This window comes from Entelurus aequoreus, linkage group LG07 (genome assembly GCF_033978785.1).
Source record: "Entelurus aequoreus isolate RoL-2023_Sb linkage group LG07, RoL_Eaeq_v1.1, whole genome shotgun sequence".
Classification (NCBI taxonomy): Eukaryota; Metazoa; Chordata; class Actinopteri; order Syngnathiformes; family Syngnathidae; genus Entelurus; species Entelurus aequoreus.
In genome coordinates, this window is record NC_084737.1 from 38,516,345 (window position 1) to 38,539,492 (window position 23,148).

The 23,148-nt window shown below is 41.9% G+C and overlaps 2 protein-coding genes and 1 long non-coding RNA gene across 4 annotated transcripts in view; 1 reads left to right on the forward strand and 2 right to left on the reverse strand.

Annotated features, from left to right (window-relative positions):
* Positions 1 to 18,001, forward strand: part of marchf9 (membrane-associated ring finger (C3HC4) 9) — an 87,618-nt gene extending 69,617 nt beyond the window's left edge. Inside the window, exon 5 of one of the 2 annotated variants that reach the window (XM_062053532.1) lies at positions 16,736 to 16,963. In XM_062053532.1, coding sequence (XP_061909516.1) covers positions 16,736 to 16,816 — 81 coding nt within the window. In that variant the 3' untranslated portion in view covers positions 16,817 to 16,963. Of the gene's footprint in view, positions 1 to 16,735 lie in introns of both variants that reach the window. The other variant, XM_062053531.1, reaches the window with a different exon arrangement.
* On the reverse strand, positions 4,448 to 8,738 carry LOC133653814 (uncharacterized protein K02A2.6-like). The gene has a single exon (XM_062053530.1). The coding sequence runs from the start codon at positions 8,589 to 8,591 to the stop codon at positions 4,614 to 4,616; it is 3,978 nt and encodes a 1,325-aa protein (XP_061909514.1). The 5' UTR covers positions 8,592 to 8,738; the 3' UTR covers positions 4,448 to 4,613.
* Positions 10,452 to 17,322, reverse strand: LOC133653816 (uncharacterized). Its single transcript, XR_009826775.1, has 3 exons — positions 17,214 to 17,322; positions 16,554 to 17,133; positions 10,452 to 10,760 (listed from the first exon to the last, which is right to left on the reverse strand). It is a non-coding gene; the product is annotated as an uncharacterized LOC133653816 (long non-coding RNA).
* Positions 18,002 to 23,148: the final 5,147 nt, after the last annotated feature.

A 23,148-nucleotide genomic window follows, 5' to 3' on the forward strand; every position in this document is an offset into this window, starting at 1 on the left:
TGTGTCCTTGGGCAAGACACTTCACCCTTGCTCCTGATGGGTGCTGGTAGCGCCTTGCATGGCAGCTCCTGCCATCAGTGTGTGAATGTGTGTGTGAATGGGTGAATGTGGAAATACTGTCAAAGCGCTTTGAGTACCTTGAAGGTAGAAAAGCGCTATACAAGTATAACCCATTTATCATTATTTATAATGAGACTGTAAAGGACTATAGAGCCGATGTTAATGTGCTGAAACCTCTCTTGTTTAGAAGCTACATACAATATTAACTGCTCTCTGTTCATACACATAATAAATATTAACAAAGTGTTTGGATGTATTCCTTGCCGAGAGTTACATATATGATAATTAAGTACATACTGTACTGTTTACGTGTTGAAATACCCTTTAAAAAGCTGAAATCAACCCTAAATGACAAGGTAATGATTCAAAATAATATTTTGGTATTGACACATCTCTTCTGTGCATCTCCTAAGGTTATTCTAGTAATGTATGCACAGATGAGGTGTGTCAATATCAAAACATTACTATGAATCCCTTTTTTGCTACCAATAATACATTGATTTAAGACAATTAGTTTTATTGAAATGCTTTTTTAAACATTAATCTTTTTTAAACAGCTTAATACAAGATATACACAAACAGGCTTTTAATTACAACAACAAAGAAATTACCTGCAGTGTGTTGGTGCCTTGCCAGATTTGGTATATCGTAGGAACTCAGAATTGCTATTCCTGCTGTAGGAGCACTTGCATTCAGAGGAGAGGAGCCACGCCATTGTTAGATACCAGTTTCGCACATTAATAACACAAAATGTGGATCGTTATGATCACAGTTTGATTGTCAAAGATGTTTGGTAATCTAATCTGTGATATTTCTACCTGAATAAATGATATTCTGTACATTACATGTTGTACATGTTATCAGTAATTGTATTCATATCGCTGCATGACAATGTTTTAACCTTCTCTTTATTAATAAAGTGTACTATTCAGCCTGCTAAATATTATTTAATTGAGGGCTATCATCCAGAACAAAAAATATACCCAATATATTCCCTCCCCCATATTCCTCAACTGATGTACTAGCATTTATTTAGGTAGAAATATCACAGATTACATTACAAAACGTCTTTGACAAAACATGATCGGAATATAAGACTTTTCCATTTTGTTAGTGTAGCTAGACTGGATGTGACGCATAGCGCTATTATTGTGAAGCCGGAACTGTGTGATTTGTTTGACAAGAGGTGTCTTTACATGTTTTGACGACATGAACGTCTTCAAGAAAGAAGTGACTCTAGACTCTAGACACAGAAGTAAAGCTTCAACCCTCCGAATGGAAGCGCGCCAGCAAGCATTTGCTGCATTGATGATAGCTCACGGAGATCATGGATGAAAATAATCTTGTCTTGTCGGGAGAATGTGCATGGCTGTAGACCTTGGCTTTCTATAATGTCAACTTTTCTTTGTGCATTTCTGCTTGCTATTTTAGCCCCACTTATAAGTCAACAGTAACTGAACGCAACTAAATTTTCCCACACTACGGCATGGATTTAGGGTCAAACAGGATGCGTGCGCGTTAATCGCGCTTCAAAAAATGTGTGCCGTTAAAGGAAATCATAGGTAACGCGTTATTGCGTTGACTTTGACAGCCCTAATCGGGAATGACCCATTGTAAGAAAATGCATATTACAAAACGATTTTTCCTATAGGACATATAATACAAAAAAACCATCATCAAAAAAAGACACCAACACACACCAAAACAGTCTTAATCAGCCCCTTAAATCATTCAGCAGCTATAAAATGACATTGCTAAATAGACGATATGTCTAATATTTTGATTTGTGACAGTCCATATACGTATGTTGACAATCATACCAAGAACAGGACTGCAGCACGATCGATTCAATTCCTCTCTCACAGCCATTTTTACGCAACTGGCAGTTTGCACATCCTTTCTAGATATACTGAATACACAAAACAGCACCTGAAGAACAATTTCCATCCCAGTTATCCATTTTCTACCACTTGTCCGTCCTGGGGTCACGGGGGGGCTCGAGCCTATCCTAATTGCAATCGGGCAGAAGGCGGGGTACACCCTGAACAAGTCGCCACCTCATCGCGGCGCCATTTCAATCTTGATAAATCACTCTGTGTGTGCTAAATGACTAATTTTACATATTCTCCCAGTATGGTGGCCATTGTGATAATCAGCATATATTCTGCATATTTATGGATTGCACTCTATTTTGCCCACTTAGTGTTGTGATTGGCAGTAAGCCATAAGTCGGACCCCAAAGCTAAGACACAGTAGACAGGATGAACCATGAACAATTAATTTAATAAATACCAAAAAGCGCTCTACAAGGAGTTCTAAAAAGTACGACTGAAAGTTACCTGTGACAAAAGGCCACTGGGAAGCTAACGAAAGGAAATAACGTGCAAATAAAAGGCCAGACTTACTAGTTGAAAATCAACAATAAGTACTTGGGAGAATACACGCAATTAGGCAAGGAGAATCATCTAGGGTCGAGCATGTCTTAGTCCAGAGTTTAAGGGCTGGCCTAATTGGAATTGGCCCTAGGTGTGTTGCAGTGGCTCTGCCCAGGAACTCCAAATAAGGGCAACTGCAAACAAAAGACAGAACAAGTAACACAGTGGCCACATGACAGTGCCCTCCTGACCATCGACCAGACGTGGAGGAGGAGGAGGAGGCATGACCGGGGGGATTGATGGGGAGCGAAGGGGGTAACTAGAGCTTCACAGCCACCGAGTTGACCACAGAGGCGATCTTGTAAGGACCCACAAATCTCGGCGCCAACTTCCTGGAAACACCTGTAAGGCATAAGTTCCATGCTAACAGCCATAAAGTCCTGACCAGGGCGATAGTCTGCGGCAGGAATCCTGTGACGGTCTGCCAACTGACAGTTACATTCTGCAGTCCGGGACAAAGCCCCGCGGGTACCTCGCCAAATCCGATGCGACCGCTGCAGGTGCAGGTGGATTGATGGAACGGACACATCTGCCACCTGGGAAAGAAACAGAGGGGGTTGGAAATCATATGCCACTTTTAATGGAAAGTCGCACTTCTCTGCCTTGACAAAGAGACGGTTTTCTAACAGGCGGAGATGTTGGGCGTGTTCGTGACGGTTTTTGGAAAAAATTAAAAGGTCATTCAAAAAACATGCACCTGGGGATAGGTTGATTGGCAACACTAAATTGGCCCTAGTGTGTGAATGTGAGTGTGAATGTTGTCTGTCTATCTGTGTTGGCCCTGCGATGAGGTGGCGACTTGTCCAGGGTGTACCCTGCCTTCCGCCCGATTGTAGCTGAGATAGGCTCCAGCGCCCCCCGCGACCCCGAAGGGAATAAGCGGTAGAAAATGGATGGATGGATGGATGGCATCCAAGTACACAAAACAAAAGTGATTAATCACATCTGAGGACATCGTTGAAAAACTGTGGGCGCATTTGTAAGGCCAAATAGCATGACAAGATATTCAAAGTGTACCAGAGACGTGTTAAATGCAGTCTTCCATTAATCTCCCTCACTTATACAGACAAGGTGGTAAGCATTGCAGAGGTCCAGTTTAGAAATAGTGGCGAAATGTAGCGATGCAAATACAGAATCCATAAAAAGAAGTGGATACTTTTTCTAAACTGTTATATTAAGACCACGGTAATCAATGCATGGACACAAAGACTTCTTTCTTTTCGACAAAGAAAAACCCAGCACCAACCGGTGAAGATGATGGACGAATAAGACTGGCGGCGAGTGATGAGGAAACAATCTTTGAATGCCTGCTGTTTTAGACCATAAATGTTTTTTTATAACTTGGGGTTAGGGAGAACCGCTTCAGTCGTGCGAACAATGAGGAAGTGATTGAGCACCAGTCTTACTAATCACCTGACGTAAGTCATGATACTCAGGAGGAACACCTGTGAAAGCTATCTCTTCAACTGATAGTTTATTTTCTTAAAGGGATGTTAATCGCTGAACCCAAACAGTGCAAATGACAGAAAATACTCCAATTACAGATAGACAGCCTACTCCAATTGATAGTAGGATTATAAGCCAAGTCAACCTGAGAACGACTGGAGCAGATTGGAATGGAACAATGAAAACACTTGTTATGTCTTCCTATAACAATGATGCAGCAGGCACAGATAGATCGTTAACCTTTTATTATAGCTTACTACTCCGAACATACAGCCGTGTTCCCGCTCTCCAGGAGTATAGTATTGTGATGACAACATTACCCATAATTCCCCGCGTCCCTCACAACTACCGCAGCCCTAGTAGCTCCAAATACATAACATCTCCTCCCCTCTTACAACAGATGTCCCTTTTAGAAAACAACAGAAATAATCAGCTACTATTTCAAAGAACGTAAACATACACATTCAACTTATTTCTGGTATCTAAGATTATCTCAACATGTGACTTAACACAACCAACTAAATGTCACAACCTTATCTTTTTCTTTAAACCACACCTAACAGGTATATGTTTTAACTCTAACTCAGGGATGAGGGTAGACTGCCTCTATCCCTCAACTGATCCCAAGGGGATTATTCTGCCCCTGATGGTCTGGGATAGTTGCTAACTATTCTAAAGACTCAAGCGTGTAGGGGGTCGCCGCTCTCTTTTAGGATACCTGCTCTCTGCAGGGGCATCAGTCTTATTGTCCACTGACGGAAAACCGTCTTTAGGGCTCAACTGCACATGTGTCTCAGTCTCATCTGGAGTCACACTTGCAGCTGGAACAGATGTATCTGGCACTGGATGTCTTACTTGGGTGTGGAGAGGAACTGAAGGGTTGGTCACTGCATCTGTCTGATCTTTCGAGGACAGCTCTGCTGACACTGGTGACGCAGACAGGAGCTGATCAGCATGTCTCCTCCAGACACTGTCACCTGTCTGAACGGAGTAGGAGACTGGTCCAGTCTGAGCAAGGATAGTAGCAGGAACCCATTTAGGTTCTCCACTGTAGTTCCTCGCTAACACAGTCTCGCCTGCTGTGAAGACTCTGTTCTTCGCCTGTCGTTCCCTGCGTTGTATCTGTTTTTCCTGTTGGCCTCGAACTGTGTCTTTTACTGCTGAGGGCTTCAACAGGTCGAAGGTCGTACGCAGGTCTCTCTTGAACATTAGGCTTGCAGGAGATGCCTTTGTAGTGCTGTGAGGAGTGTTTCTGTAGTTCAGCAGAAAAGTATGTAGTCTTTGGTGTAATGTTCCTTGTCCTTGTGATGCTTTCAGTGCACGTTTCAGAGTCTGAACGAACCTTTCAGCAAGGCCATTTGTGGCAGGATGGTAAGGAGCTGAGGTGACATGCTGCACTCCATTTGCTTGTAGAAATGCAGACATTTCATGCGACACCAGCTGAGGTCCGTTGTCAGAGACTAACTGAACCGGAGATCCAAACCGACAGAACATCTCTCCTAGCCTTTCGATGGTCCTTTCTGTGGTGGTAGATCTCATTATCGCCACCTCAGGCCATTTGCTGTGTGCGTCAATAGCAACCAGAAACATTCTGTCTTCCACTGGCCCTGCGAAGTCAATGTGGACCCGCTGCCATGGTTCTTGGGGATATTCCCACGGATGCAGGGGAGCTAATGGTGGGTTATTTCTGGTTTTGTGGCAAGCTGAACAAGATGTAGCCATTTCCTCGATTTGTTTGTCCATGCCTGGCCACCAAAAATAGCTTCTCGCTATTTCTTTCATCTTGACTATTCCACTATGTCCTGCATGAAGCTGTTGCAACATTTTTTCTCGAAGTGACAGTGGAATGATCACTCGCCTCCCCCATAGCAGGCATCCCGACTGGACAGAAAGCTCCAACCTCCTTCCCATATAAGGTTTCAGGCGCACAGTGTCACCAGCAGGTCGACCTTTAACAACAATGTCCATGACCTCTGACAGCTCTGGGTCGTTGCGAGTCACTTTTTTGATCTGCACTGCTGAAACAGGTGCCTTTTCCACCTCTCTAAAGTAAAAAATGTCCTCCGTTTTTGAATCGGGCTTTGTGACTGGAAGAGGAAGTCTGGATAACCCGTCAGCGTTGCAATGGGAGTCTGACTTACGATATTTGATGTCGTAAGCGTGAGCAGATAGCAGCAGAGCCCACCTCTGCAGTCTTGATGCAGCGAGAGATGGTATCCCAGTGTGTGGTCCCAGGATGGTCGTGAGAGGTCGATGGTCCGTTAGGAGAGTGAACTTCCTCCCATATAAATACTGGTGGAATTTCCTCACCCCGAAAACAATGCTCAGTGCCTCTCTTTCTATTTGAGCATAGTTGGACTCTGCCTTGTTCAACGTTCTGGAGGCGAAAGCGATCGGTTTTTCCTCACCATTTGGCAGTATGTGAGATAACACTGCCCCCACTCCATATGGGGATGCATCACAAGCTAGCTGAATTTGGAGTGATGGGTTGAAGTGAGTCAGCACCTCTGATGTGGTTAACGCCCCCTTGGCTTTCTCAAAAGCCTCCTGACAGCTGGCTGTCCATTTCCATGTCTTGTCCTGGCGTAACAACTCATGCAGTGGTTGTAGCAGTGATGCTAGATTAGGAATAAAACGTCCGTAATAGTTCAATAATCCTAAAAAGGATCGCAGCTGGCTGATGTTTTGAGGTGGAGGTGCCTCCACGATGGCTGTGATTTTGGATGGTGCTGTATGAAGTCCTTTAGCATCAATCACATGTCCAAGGTATTCCACAGATGATTGAAAGAAATCACATTTTTCTTTGCGAACTCTTAGTCCATACTCTCTCAATCTTTGAAGTGTAGCATCCAAGTTATGCAGGTGATCTTCATCATTTGCTCCTGTACACAGGATGTCATCCAAATAGCACTGCACTCCTGCTAGACCACAGAGTATCTGGTCCATAGCTCGCTGGAACAGAGCCGGGGCAGAAGTGATACCAAAAGGCAGTCTGCAGTATCTGAAAAGCCCTTTGTGTGTGTTAATAGTCAGCATCTCACGTGACTGTTCATCCACCTGCATCTGCAGGTACGCCTGATTGAGATCTATTTTGCTGAACTTTTGACCTCCACTCAGCCCAGCAAATAAGTCATCGATCAGGGGAAGTGGGTACTGTTCTGCTATTAAGGCAGGGTTGACTGTCACCTTAAAGTCTCCACATGTCCGGATTCCACCATTTTTCTTTTGCACTGGAACGATGGGTGTAGCCCACTCACTAGTCGTTACAGGCTCCAAGACTCCATTTTTGACCAAAGCATCCAAATCAGTTTCCACCTTTGATCTGATGGCGTACGGCACTGGTCTCGCTCTCAAAAACACAGGTTTAGTGTCAGGTTTGACATGTAGCTTTACTGTAATATTTTCCATGCAGCCCAGTTCATCACGAAAGACCTCTTTATGCTTTTCCAGTATCATCTGAAGCTGTGTAGAACTGTCTGACATTTTTCTCACCTCTTGCCAGTTGAGATGGATCGCCTTTAACCACACCCGACCCATTATGGCGGCGTAGTCTCCCTGGGTGATGTAGACTGGAAGTCTCACAGTCTGATCGTTACACTGCACCAGTACATCGGTCATTCCTTTCATGTGCACCGTGTGTCCAGTGTATGCTCTGAAAACAGTGTCTGCAGGACGTAGAGGGAGATGTCTCATGTGTTTCCTGTAGATTTTATAAGACACTAATGATGCCCTCGATCCAGTGTCTATTTGCATCTTTATGGAATGTCCTTCCAACTTGGCTTTGGCCCAGAAACCATCCGAGCTCTCACCCACATTCATTACCCGTATTGTATTCACTGTGGTAGACATGTCCTCCTCAGAAGAATCACTGTTACTCTCCTTTTCATATTTGACTGTGTGAACCTGTCTTTTCTTCTTGTAATGTGCACTTTTCACTTTATTTCCAGTCTTTGAGCCATCCTCTTTGCTCTTTTTATATCTGCACGCCCGCTCCACATGGCCTCTTTTCCCACATTTATGGCAATCCATATCCTTGCACCAACATGCAGATGCAAGATGGCCAGATTTACCACAGCGAAAGCATGGCCCTTGCACATCTTGGTTGATGCTGAGTTTGTGCACTTTCACATGCAGCTGCTGTGCTTCTCTAGATGCCATTTCCATAGACACACTTATATTAATGGCCTTTTCAAGAGTCAGATCACTTTCTGTAAGCAATCTTTTTTGTGCTGCTTCATTTGCCAGTCCACATACAAGCCTGTCTCTTAACGCATCACTCAGTGTGTCACCAAACTCACAGTGTTCGGCCAGTTTACGTAAAGCTGCCATGAACATGGTGACAGACTCACCCTCTTCCTGATGTCGCCGGTGAAATCTGAATCTTTCGGCGATTACCAGAGGTTTGGGGGAGAAATGTTTGGTCAAAATGTCCACAATGTTTTTATACGTTTTACTCCCTGGTTTCTCTGGCTGTAGGATGCTCCGAAGCAGGGTAAATGTCTTCGGGCCGATCACACTCAGAAAAGTAGGTACGATCTTGCCATCATCAATTCCATTTGCTGCGACAAAATAGTCAAAGCGCTCCGTGTATGAGCTCCATTGCTCGACATTCTCATCAAAGGGGCCAATCGAGCCGATAACTCCAGCCATCTTACTGGTCGTCTTACCGCTAATGGCGCTCCGTTTTTGACTTTGGTCGGTGTCGCTGGTCTCCGGTCCCCTCTTCTCTCAGCAGGAATAGTCGGAATGCCGGCGGACACCTGCGCTAGCATTAGCGTTAGCTCGGGGCTCCCGTGAGACAAGGAAACTTCTCCTCTTCTTAACACTGACAACACGCGTCGGTTCACTCGTCCTCGTCGCCACTTTTGTTATGTCTTCCTATAACAATGATGCAGCAGGCACAGATAGATCGTTAACCTTTTATTATAGCTTACTACTCCGAACATACAGCCGTGTTCCCGCTCTCCAGGAGTATAGTATTGTGATGACAACATTACCCATAATTCCCCGCGTCCCTCACAACTACGGCAGCCCTAGTAGCTCCAAATACATAACAACACTAATAGCTTCAAAATGATTACCCGACAGCAGCAAGGTGAGTAAGTCAGTTTGATGAGTGACAACTGCTAGGAGGTGCCCATCCAGAGAATAAACCTCCTTGGGAGAATCAAGTTTTAACTTAGTCAGTGAATGTATCTTTACAAACTGTGTCCAAAAAAACAATCAGCTCCTGAGTCAATAAGAGCACCAAGTCTGATATTTTGTCCATTGCCAGTCAAGAACCCTGAAACTTGTAGTCTCTTAAAAGGAAGATAAGCATTTTGGCAAAGAGGAATTTTCAGGGTTGGAGTACTCACAGGCAGGTTGGTTAAGTGAACAGTCAACAGATCTGCAGGAGGTGACCTAATGTGTCAAACGAGTAGGCTAGGTTGGACAGGTAGGACACTGGCTTGGATTGCTGCGGTAGAGACAGAGTTAGAGTTTCTTACGCTGAAGACGCTAGGCAACGTCCTCCGAGCTGCATAGGAATCTTCTGTGTTTTAGATGGCGGAGGAATCCCCGTAGAACTCAGACAGGCGCTGGAGGCAACATATCAAGGTGGCGTGCTCCTATCCTCCAAATCACAGTCGTTTCTCTATGCGAACGTCAAGTGCTATAAGTTCATCCAAATCATTACATGACTCTAATGGGACCATGTGACTCTTAATGTGTTTATCCAGTCCCAGAAAGAAGGCATCCAATAATGCTGTGGCCTTCCAATCACTTTCAGCAGCGAGAATGCGGAACTCAATAGCATAGTCCAAAACCCGACGACCACCCTGGCGTACCTTGAACAGAGAGTGTGCAGCTTCCCGGCCAGGTGGGTTTTTCTGAAATGTCTTTTTTCATGGCCTTCGAAAACGTAGTGTAGGAGGAGCAGATGGCGGAACAGCGATTCCACTTGGCTCAGGCCCAAGCTGCCACCTTTCCAGTAAGATGCGATATCACAAATGCTACACAGGCTCACATGCCAAACGAGTCAAATGCCCTAGCTTGGAGTCCAAAGTGCAATTTGCATTGAGTTAAAAAGGAGCATACTGCACTTGAGTCCCCGAAGAAACGCTCGGGCCTTGAGAGGTGCGGGCAGAGGGCTGGAATGTTGACGTCATGAGTCATAGGAGGGATGAGGTTGGGTGGAGTCTCAGCAACGAGTGTAGCAAGTGTAGAGGACAAGGTGCCATCTTGTAGTGAGGAAAGGGGGCTGTGGAGCTGAGTCTTAATTTAGCTCTTGCTGCTCAGCTGCATTCTTTAAATTGGTGCTGAAGGAGTCTGTGCGTTCTTCCTGCCTGCCCAGAAGTTGAGCATGGGCACAAAGAGCCTTTTGGATAGGGTCAGTCTCTGCGGGGTCCATTATGGCCGGATGATTCGGTTGTGATTGGCGGTAAGCCAGAAGTCGGACCCCAAAGTAAAGACACAATGGACGGGATGAACCATTAACAAATAATTTAATAAACAAAAAGCGCACCATAGGGAGTGGTAAAAAGTATGACTGAAAGTTACCGGTAACAAAAGGCCCCCGGGAAGCTAACAAACTAGCAAATGAAACAAAGTGCAAATAAAAGGCCAGACTTACTGGTTAAAGTTCAACAAGAATTACTTGGGAGAATACACGCTATTAAGAAGGCAGCAGAGACGAGGAGACATGCACGACCCATGGGAAGGCAAGGAGAATCATCTGACGTCGAGCATGTCTCAGTCCAGAGCTTAAGATCTGGCCTAATTGGAGTTGGCCCCAGGTGTCTTGCAGTGGCTCTGCCGAGGAACTCCAAATAAGGGCAACTGCAAACAAAAGCAACATAGTGGCCACATGACAAAGAGGTCATATTATGATTTTTTTTTTCTACATTTAAAATACTTCCAGTAGTAAACATAACATGTGATGAATTCTTTGGTGAAAATTTTGCAAAGATTATATTTTACAGACAATTTTCAAGCCATTTTCTGATCATCTCGTTAGGATGCGCCAATATGTGGTCTTCTTATTTACGAGCGTCCGCTTCGATTGGGTCTTCTCCCTGTGTCATCCATGTTGTAGTTTTTAGCGCTTCCGTATGGAGTCTACTGACAGATATAAGCTAGAACTATACGCTACTTCATTTTAATTTTTTTTATTTCATTTATTTCAGGCAATGACATAAAAAAAAAAAGTACATGGTAGACAACACGTAATAATATAAATTAATATAATGCAAAAGATAATGTACAGTATGTAAGCATGATGGTCCAGTTTTGCCTGAAAGGGAGTGGGAAGAAGATGACTTTGTATTAGAAATGCAGTGGAGGGTTCATGCGTATGTACGAGCCAGTCTGCCCCACAACAAGAGGATACAGAAAAAGTAGGAACTTACTGACTACAGCCTCGGACTACAATGGCAGACTCGCAAAAACTTATTTGGGTAAAACTTTACCATATGTAGATATCCGTCAACAATTGGATAAATTCCAACTGGCTTGTTTGGAGAAAGTATAAAGAAAGGCAAGATTGTTTTATAAATATCTCCGCCATGCCTTCATGGTTTGATTTCAAATTTTCGTGACTTTCATAAAAATAGGTACCAATAAGTGAGAAAACTTGGTTTTAAGAAACGCAATCCTTTGCGCAAAAGCTAAAACCTGCTCAGTGGCCTAGTGGTTAGAGTGTCCGCCCTAAAATCGGTAGGTCGTAAGTTCAAACCGCGGCCGAGTCATACCAAAGACTATAAAAATGGGACCCATTACCTCCCTGCTTGGCACTCAGCATCAAGGGTTGGAATTGGGGGTTAAATCACCAAAATGATTCCCGGGCGTGGCCACTGCTGCTGCTCACTGCTCCCCTCACCTCCCAGGGGGTGATCAAGGGTGATGGGTCAAATGCAGAGAATAATTTCGCCACACCTAGTGTGTGTGTGACAATCATTGGTACTTTAACTTTTTAACTTTAAGTAGATCAGCTTTGCGTGTGCTATCAAGTTTGCAAGTGTTTTACACGCAATCCTTTAATAGATCAGGCCCAAGATGTTTTACTCTGTTTGCTCAATTCTTACAGCCGAAAACACTGCAAAAGTTAAGAATTTAGTTTTAGCAGAGTTGGAAAAAGTCTCTTTCACTGACAGTATATTGTTGTGCTTTCCTGCACCATGACCGACTTTACGGTTGTTGTTGCACCTTCTGCAAGAAAACTTTAGAACATTGGACAGGAGGGCATTAGAACTGCAGGGAGAATCAGAAAAATGGCCATTGACAGTGTTGGGCGGTAGCTCGCTGCAAGTAGCGACGCTATGTATTTTAACTATATTTCCCTGTAAAATGGCGGTGGCTTTGCTACTTTTTGAAACAGTAGCAATTCCTGTAGCTTAGCTATTTTTACACTCATTTAACGAGGTAGCTTACATCAAAGCTACAAGCTACAAAGAAGGAAAATGGAGTGCTAATTCGGGAGGGAGGACAAAAAAAATATGGAGATAATGGTGGTTTACGAATGATGAGTCACGATTAGCTAAGGTTAGCGTGAAGCATTACGGATTGACCAATCAGAGGCTCGATCGGGCGGGTCATCAAAACCAGGAAGCTAAATCATAACAGATCTGCGCACATGCCACATGACAACGAGGGAGTAAGAGACAGAGGGACGCTTCAAGCTGACGACTCAAAAAAAAAACATACTTGAAAATGGCAGAGGGATTCTCCGTAATACCTGTAAATCTTCTCTTGTGGGGGTCCCTGGTGTATCTTTTCAAATGGGGGTTCGTGGAGCTAATGAGTGTTAATTTAATATTTAGTGTTGATGTAGCAAGATACTTTTGCCATGTAGCCTTTAGTGTAGCTTGCTACAATTCTCTGGGGATAGCTTCTCCTGTAGCTTGGCTACATTTAATCCAGAGTAACAAGTAGTCTAGTTTACTACATTTTTCAAGTAACTTGCCCATCACTGGCCATTGGGAATCCATCCATTCATTTTCTACCGCTTTTCCCTTACGGGGTCATGGGGGGTGCTGGAGCCTATCTCAGCTGCACACGGGCGGAAGGCGGGGTACACCCTGGACAAGTCGCCACCTCATCGCACTCACATTCACACACTAGGGTAAATTTAGTGTTGCCAATCAGCCTATTCCCAGGTGCACGTCTTTGGAAGTGGAAGGAAACCGGAGTACCAAGAGGAACCCACGCAGGCACGGGGAGAACATGTTTGTCAATATTCTTTTCAGAGTTTCTAACAAATATTAGTTAACAATATAGAGACTGTTGGTGTTTAGTTAGACCAAGTATTTTGTTTTCCAAGTAAAGGAGCAGAGAATTAATTTATATACTTACAAACCCCGTTTCCATATGAGTTGGGAAATTGTGTTAGATGTAAATATAAACGGAATACAATGATTTGCAAATCATTTTCAACCCATATTCAGTTGAATATGCTACAAAGACAACATATTTGATGTTCAAACTGGTAAACATTTTTTTTATTGCAAATAATCATTAACTTTAGAATTTGATGCCAGCAACACGTGACAAAGAAGTTGGGAAAGGTGGCAATAAATACTGATAAAGTTGAGAAATGCTCATCAAACACTTATTTGGAACATCCCACAGGTGAACAGGCTAATTTTGAACAGGTGGGTGCCATGATTGGGTATAAAAGTAGATTCCATGAAATGCTCAGTCATTCACAAACAACGATGGGGCGAGGGTCACCACTTTGTCAACAAATGCATGAGCAAATTGTTGAACAGTTTAAGAAAAACCTTTCTCAACCAGCTATTGCAAGGAATTTAGGGATTTCACCATCTACGGTCCGTAATATCATCAAAGGGTTCAGAGAATCTGGAGAAATCACTGCACGTAAGCAGCTAAGCCCGTGACCTTCGATCCCTCAGGCTGTACTGCATCAACAAGCGACATCAGTGTGTAAAGGATATCCCCATGGGCTCAAGAACACTTCAGAAACCCACTGTCAGTAACTACAGTTGGTCGCTACATCTGTAAGTGCAAGTTAAAACTCTCCTATGCAAGGCGAACACCGTTTATCAACAACACCCAGAAACTGCGTCGGCTTCGCTGGGCCTGAGCTCATCTAAAATGGACTGATACAAAGTGGAAAAGTGTTCTGTGGTCTGACGAGTCCACATTTCAAATTGTTTTTGGAAACTGTGGACGTCGTGTCCTCCGGACCAAAGAGGAAAAGAACCATCCAGATTGTTGTAAGCGCAAAGTTGAAAAGCCAGCATCTGTGAAGGTATGGGGGTGTATTAGTGCCCAAGACATGGGTAACTTACACATCTGTGAAGGCGCCATTAATGCTGAAAGGTACATACAGGTTTTGGAGCAACATATGTTGCCATCCAAGCAACGTTACCATGGACGCCCCTGCTTATTTCAGCAAGACAATGCCAAGCCATGTGTTACATCAGTGTGGCTTCATAGTAAAAGAGTGCGGGTACTAGACTGGCCTGCCTGTATTCCAGACCTGTCTCCAATTGAAAATGTGTGGCGCATTATGAAGCCTAAAATACCACAATGGAGACCCCCGGACTGTTGAACAACTTAAGCTGTGCATCAAGCAAGAATGGGAAATAATTCCACCTAAGAAGCTTAAAAAATGTGTCTCCTCAGTTCCCAAACGTTTACTGAGTGTTGTTAAAAGGAAAGGCCATGTAACACAGTGGTGAACATGCCCTTTCCCAACTACTTTGGCACGTGTTGCAGCCATGAAATTCTAAGTGAATTATTATTTGCCAAAAAAAAATAAAGTTTATGAGTTAGAACATCAAATATCTTGTCTTTGTAGTGCATTCAATTGAATATGGGTTGAAAAGGATTTGCAAATCATTGTCCATCCATCCATCCATCCATTTTCTACCACCTATTCCCTTCGGGGTCGCGGGGGGCGCTGGAGCCTATCTCAGCTACAATCGGGCGGAAGGCAGGGTACACCCTGGACAAGTCGCCACCTCATCGCAGGGCCAACACAGACAGACAACATTCACACTCACATTCACACACTAGGGCCAATTTAGTGTTGCCAATCAACCTATCCCCAGGTGCATGTCTTTGGAGGTGGGAGGAAGCCGGAGTACGTGGATGGAACCCACGCAGTCACGGGGAGAACATGCAAACTCCACACAAAAAGATCCCGAGGCCGGAATTGAACTCACGACTACTCAGGACCTTCGTATTGTATTCCGTTTATATTTACATCTAACACAATTTCCCAACTCATATGGAAACGGGGTTTGTACAATTCATTCTGAACCTCCAATTTATTTATATACATATATATATATATATAAATATATATATATGGGGCAGCACGGTGGTAGAGGGGTTAGTGCGTCTGCCTCACGATACGAAAGTCCTGGGTTCGATCCTGCACTCGGGATCTTTCTGTGTGGCGTTTGCATGTTCTCCCCGTGATTGTGTGGGTTCCCTCCGGGTACTCCAGCACTCAAGCACCTGGGGATAGGTTGATTGGCAACACTAAATTGGCCCTAGTGTGTGAATGTGAGTGTGAATGTTGTCCGTCTATCTGTGTTGGCCCTGTCATGATGTGGCGACTTGTCCAGGGTGTACCCCGCCTACCGCCCGGATGCAGCTGAGATAGTCTCCGTGACCGTGACCCCGAAAGGGATAAGCGGTAGAAAATGGATGGATGGATATATATATATATATATATATATATATATATATATATATATATATATATATATATATATATATATATATATATATATATATATATATATATATATATATATATATATATATATATATATATGCGCGTGCGTGCGTGTGTGTGTGTAAAATGGGTCATAGATTTTTATCACCGTGGTCTCAAAAAAGTATCCATTTGACTTGTTGAATCTGCAGAGACCCTGGTATAAAACGATGCGTTGGTTTGGAGATTTATATATGTAAACCAACTTGCAAAGTCAAACAACTGCTTCCCAAACAAGTCAGGGCTTTTCTTCCTGTCACTTAAAACAACCAGTGAGCTGAAGAGCCCAAATCGACAGTAAAATAGTGTCTCATGGGTTGGGTAAATTGGCAAACAATAGCGGAGAAGTTATTATACCAATTTTTAAACAAGGGTCATCAATGAAGCACAATCATTGTATACGATTGTTTCTTTATAGTTTTTCAATATTTTCTTTGTCAGAGTTGTCTTATATTCGAGTCAATGTGAAATAAATACATGAAAGACAAAGGAGAAGGATTTTCTGTGTCATCTACTGGATGTTGTGGGGCACTGCATTGTTTGCCCCCAATGTAAAATCTCCACATCATTTGATGATTCTGATGTTAACAACACATAAACACACAGTGTATATGTTTCTTTTACTTTTTATTCATAAGCTGTATGTAGAAGTGGCTGGTTGCATCAGCTCTGCTCTTTTAAGGTCTTTAATGTCCTTTGTGTTCTTTGATGTTTGATGTTTCCCTCTTACACACATGTAAGAGGGCTGTGTGCTATGGCTATGAGTTGTTTCTTTCCTTGGCCTCAGTCTGCACCCCCTCTCCAGGGGCCAAGGCTTAGACCGATTTTTTTTTCCTCACCCCTCAAAACCGCCCCCCAACCCCCATTGTTTACCTGTATCTCACCTTTTTTGTAAGGGGTGCCGGAAGTTGGCAGACCCGTCAGCGATTCTGTTCTGTCTCCCTGTAATGTTTGTCTGATTTTGAATGGGATTGTGCTGAACATTTTTATTTCCCCTCGGGGATTAATAAAGTATTTCTGATTCTGATTCTGATTCTTTAGTCTTCCTGTTTTTTTCTTCCTACAGGCCTCATCATCCATGAGGGATCGTCGGTGTATCGGATTTTTAAACGATGGCAGGCTGTCAACCAGCAGTGGAAAGTTCTGAACTATGAGAAATCTAAAGACCTGGGTGACCCGGTGAGTTCAGGCGGCAAGGCGGGGGCCCGTGGCTCTCGCGGTTCTCCTCACGGGCTGGCCGGTGGCAGTGCAGGCCGCCACGGTAGGAGGCTGAGAACTATTCTGAACCACCACTGTGGATACACCATCTTGCACATCCTGAGTCAACTGCGACCCAACGACCCTCGAATCAGCGCCGCAGCCAACCGCGAAGTGGTGATGAGGGTTACCACCGTATGAGGCACGATCCGGTGTGCCGTGGGAGGAACCTCGCCTTTAAGTCCGGATGAACATGAGCAGAGGGACCTGATATGAAACATGAAAAATGAAATAGTAAAAAGACTCACAGAGGAAGCAAAGTAATGCCTTGAGCATCAACAACACACCAAGATAGTTGCCAGGAGTTTTCCTCTTGTTTCTTACAACTAAGAGTAGCCAGCTGCTCCTTTTCAATAATAAAGGAAGTGATGAAAAAAGGACAAAACACATTTAAAAGACATCAAGGAAAGAAGGAGAGGAGGGAGGGAGGGGGCATAAACAGGCTTTACAACCTAATCCAAGATGATGAGATGTTTTTTCCAGTTCAACAAAGGATGCACAGAGACCTTTCTTTCAGTCCATCCTCTCATTCGAGTTCCATCTCTACTAGTTTGGTTTTTCTACTCAAACGTTTGATTTTGTACGGATGTATGATTTGACAGGAAACCATGTAACTCCTTACATGTCAAGCATCTCCAGACACCTGTGTATAATTATTGATTTTAACAAATTTACCAATGCTGGGCAATAGACCGAAAACTGAAAGAAAACAAACTCATGAACAAGTCTAGTAAAAATAAAAAATTTAAAAAATATATTAATATATACATCAACAAGATTTAAATACCACATACCTTCTCTGCAATAAATACATTATATGTACATTTCACTGGGAATTTTGCATGGGTATAACATTTTATTTATCACATAACATTAGCACATGACAAATTTGAATTTTTTCGAATGGTGCTTGCCAAAATAAACATTTTGAAAACATTGGATTCCATTGTACCAACTTTTTGTCGACGTGACAAATGGCAGTGTTTACAGCTGTTTCAGCTCAAGTACAGATTGTTGCTACTGCTGCTGCTACTGCTGTGAGTTAGATTTGATAAGTAAACTATTGGATTAAAAAGTGGGGATCAAAGATCTCTTACTTCTATGTCTCTGTCTCTCATTTAACCCCACCTGGATCTTAAAGCATGCATTGTTTTTCTTTGGATAACTGTGTGTGACAATTTACTGGAATTACATTAAAAATACATCCGTTTTCTCCACAGTTGACTATGAACGAGAGGCGACATGCAGCCTATGATTGCCGATAGATCAAAGGATATATATATATAAACGATGCATGTTTTTGGAGTGTGGAAGAAAAACCCACAAGGAGAACATGCAAACTACACTCAGAGATGCTCCAATTGACCCTTACTTTCCTAACCGTCCTAACCACTTGGCCAAAGCCCACAGAAGAAAGAAATATCTTTATGTGGTCACATGTCAAGTTGCCTCTGCATTAACCTATCCTCTTTAGGAGCAGTGGGCAGCCATCTTGCTGCACCTGCGGACCAGATCCGGGTCACAGGTCAGAATCTTGCTCAGGAAAGTATCCATGTGTGGATGCCGCTGTGAGACGTGCCTTGCCTGAGGACACAACAGCAACAGAAGCGGGATTCAAATCCTCTGGACTCCTGAGCCACGCCATCCCTTATTACAATCCCCCCTGGCAAACATGATGGAATCACAACAATTGGAGGATGTTCCTTCAGTTGTTTAATTTAGAAGACAAAAACAGATAACAGACATGACACAAAATTGTAGTCATTTCAAATGGCAACCTTCTGGCTTTAAAAAAAAAAACACTAAAAGAAATTGAGAATATAAAGTGTGGTTATTAGTACCAGTTTCATTTTTAGATCAAGCAGAGTGAAAACCTTTTTTAATTGCTCAATTTTGAGTAAAAAACTTGGCAACCACCCTGTAAATTTTAATTTCCAAAGCTGCTCACTGCTCCCTTTACCTTCCAGGGGGTGATCAAGGGTGATGGGTCAAATGCAGAGAATAATTTTGACACACCTAGTGTGTGTGTGACAATCATTGGTAGTTTAACTTTAACTTTTTTAACGCCTGCATCAGATTAAAATATGTTCATTAGCCTGCAGATAAAAAGAAGTGTTTACACCATGGAGAGCTGTTGCACCAGGTAGATTGACATGAATCATGGCTCCAACACAGCAGATGTCAAGTGAAACAAAGGAGAGGATTATCAACCTTCTTCAAAACGGTAAATCATCACGCAATGCTGCAAAAGATGTTGATTGTTCACAGTCAGCTGTGTCTAAAATCTGGCCTAAGTAAAACCAACATGGGAAAATGGTAATAGGCAAGCATACTGGTAGACCAAAGAAAACAACAAAGCATATAAAGACAGAAAACTTAAAGCAATGGGTTTTTAAAACAGAAAATGCATAGCAAAACAATTGAATAACAATTAGGCGAAAACTTGAGTCTGTGACAGAACTATAAGAAAGTGCCTAACATAACATAAACATAAAAAGGTTCTAATGGTCTAAGGAAAACCAATTGTGGATTATGGATGACTGGATGAAAGTCATATTCAGTGATGAATCGCGAATCTGCATTGGGAAAGGTGATGATGCTGGAACTTGTGTTTGTTGACGTTCCAATGAGATTTATGAAGACGACTGCCTGAAGAAAACATGCTCTTTTCCACAGTCATGACGGTATGGGGCTGCCTGTCAAGTGATGGCATAATTGAGATGGCTCTCATTACATCTTCAATAAATGCACAAGTTTACATTGACATTTTGAACATGTTTCTTATTCCATCAATCAAAAAGATGTTTGGGAATGATGGTATAATTTTTCAAGATGATAATGCATCTTGCCATAAAGCAAAAACTGTAAAAACTTTCCTTGAAGAAAGATACATCAGGTCAATGTCATGGTCTGCAAATAGTCCGGATATTAATCCAATTGAAAATCTGTGATGGAAATTGAAGAAAATGGTCCATAACAAGACTCAACCTGCAAAGCTGATCTGACAACATCAATTAGACAAAGTTGGATCAGGATTGTTGAAGAGTACTGTTTGTCCCTCGTTAAGTCCATGCCTCAGAGACTGCAAGCTATGATTCCATATTTTTCACTCAGAATTGAGCGATCCTATTATTTTTTTACTCCGCTTGATCTAAAAATGAAACTGTTCCTGGGTGCCGCAATTCATATTCTTGATTTATTTTAGTGTTTCTTAAAGCCAGAAATTTGCCATGATTATAATGTTTTGTCATGATTGTTATCTTCTTTTTTTCTACAAAATTAAACAACTGAATGAACATCATCCAAGTCTGGTGATTCCATTATATACTAGGAGTCGTAATAAAAACAACACATTTTTGATAATTCGAAGCCTTTATTCGTATTCTAAGGACAGAAAATGTAAAATGAATGGTTAATAAAATGACCAGGAAGAAAATGGAACCTCACATCAACAGTAAAAGGAGAAAAATATACCATGTGAACTAGCGTTTGTCGCCATCTAGCGGTTGCAATGAACAGTGCATTTTAGGTCGCCAGTTTTTATTTATTTCCTCACGAAAATTATTCAAATATAATAAACCTAAAATGCACTAAAAAGTTATTTAAATTTTTGAACGCGCATGTTGTCCAACTTTTCAATGTTTCAGTACTTTTTGGACAACTTTTCTGTAAATGGCAACATTCACATTATGCCTGGGCCAATGATATGACATTCATACTGTATTTAAAGGCCTTTCAGCAAAAATATGGCAATATCGCGAAATGATCAAGTATGACACATAGAATGGATCTGCTATTCCCGTTTAAATAAAAAAAAATCATTTCAGTAGGCCTTTAATGAAAAAAATTTAATTTGTCCACGTGAGTGAATTCAAGGCACGAAGAACAGCAAATAGACAGTGTAAACTTTTAGCAGCTGTGAACATGGACTGTAAAAATTGAAAAATGCACACAAATAATGAATGATTAAACGTAAAGTAAAGCTAATGCTAAGAATGCTAAAAAAATCAAGAAAAAAAACATACTACCATAAGAAAGGAGGATGGAATAATAAATATGGTAACACTTTAGTATGGGGAACATAGTCACTAGGGGTGTGGGAAAAAATCGATTCGAATTCGAATCGCGATTCTCACGTTGTGCGTTTCAGAATCGATTCTCATTTTTAAAAAATCGATTTTTTATTTTTTTTAATATTTTTATTTATTTTATTTTTTATTTTTTTATCTTTAATTAATAAATCCAACAAAACAATACTCAGCAATACCATAACAATGCAATCCAATTCCAAAACCAAACCCGACCCAGCAACACTCACAACTGCAATAAACTGAGCAATTGAGAGGAGACACAAACACGACACAGAACAAACCAAAAGTAGTGAAACAAAAATGAATATTATCAACAACAGTATCAATATTAGTTACAATTTCAACATAGCAGTGATTAAAAATCCCTCATTGACATTATCATTAGACATTTATAAAAAATAAAAACTATAGTGTCACAGTGGCTTACACTTGCATCGCATCTCATAAGCTTGACAACACACTGTGTCCAATATTTTCACAAAGATAAAATAAGTCAAATTTTTGCTTCATTTAATAGTTAAAACAAATTTGCATGATTGTAATTAATTGATAAAACATTGTCCTTTACAATTATAAATGCTTTTTACAAAAATCTACTACTCTGCTTGCATGTCAGCAGACTGGGGTAGATCCTGCTGAAATCCTATGTATTGAATGAATAGAGAATCCTTTTGAATTGGGAAAAAATCGTTTTTGAATCGAGAATTGTGTTGAATTGAAAAAAAAATCGATTTTGAATCGAATCGTGACCCCAAGAATCGATATTGAATCAAATCGTGGGACACCCAAAGATTCACAGCCCTAATAGTCACCATTAATTAGTTACTTATTAAAGTAACAAAGACTTAATTTAGAGTTATTTGGAAACTCGGGGAATATATAAGGGTTAGGGTTAGGGTTAGGGTTAGGGTTAGGGTTAGCGTTGGGGTTAGCGTTGGGGTTAGGGTTACTAATAAGCAATAAGGGAAGACTTTTAGTTAATGGCTTACTGGTTGTATAATAAGGCCATGCAGAATAAGGCATTAATAAGTACTTAATAATGACTAATTAAGAGCCAATATGTTACTAGTTAGCATGTTAATAAACAACTAATTAATGGTGAATATGTGTACCCTATACTAAAGTGCTACCATATATATAAATATACTAATATAATTTGATGAAGTACTAAAACAATTCTAGTGGATAGAAATTTGGCACTGAAGATCAGCATTCATCCATCCATTTTCTACCGCGTGCACCTCTCGGGGTCGCGGAGGGGCTAAAGTCTATCACAGCTGCACTCGGGTAGAAGGCACTGAAGGCAGGGTACACCCTGGACAAGTCGCCACCGAATTGCAGGGTCAACACAGATAGACAGACAACCATTTGCATTTATATTCACACACTAGGGCCAATTTAGTGTTGACTAGAGATCAGCATTAGGGTGCAAAATGGCAAAGGCAAATTTAAGAAATGACATTAGTGACGTTTAGATGTGCAAAATAGATGCTGAGAGTTAAAGGCCTACTGAAATGATTTTTTTTTTATTTAAACGGGGATAGCAGATCTATTCTATGTGTCATACTTGATCATTTCGCGATATTGCCATATTTTTGCTGAAAGGATTTAGTATAGAACAACGACGATAAAGATTGCAACTTTTGGTATCTGATAAAAAAAAGGCTTGCCCCTACCGGAAGTAGCGTGACGTAGTCAGTTGAACATATACGCAAAGTTCCCTATTGTTTACAATGATGGCCGCATGAAGTGAGAGAGATTTGGACCAAGAAAGCGACAATTTCCCCATTAATTTGAGCGAGGATGAAAGATTTGTGGATGAGTAAAGTGCAAGTGAAGGACTAGTGGGGAGTTGAAGCTATTCAGATAGGGAAGATGCTGTGAGAGCCGGGGGTGACCTGATATTCAGCTGGGAATGACTACAACAGTAAATAAACACAAGACATATATATACTCTATTAGCCACAACACAACCAGGCTTATATTTAACATGCCACAAATTAATCCTGCATAAAAACACCTGCGTGTTTGTTATGCTAGCTCCTAGCTCCTCTGCTAGCTCCTCTGCTAGCTCCTAGCTCCATAGAACACGCCAATACAATTCAAACACCTGATCAACACACACAATCAC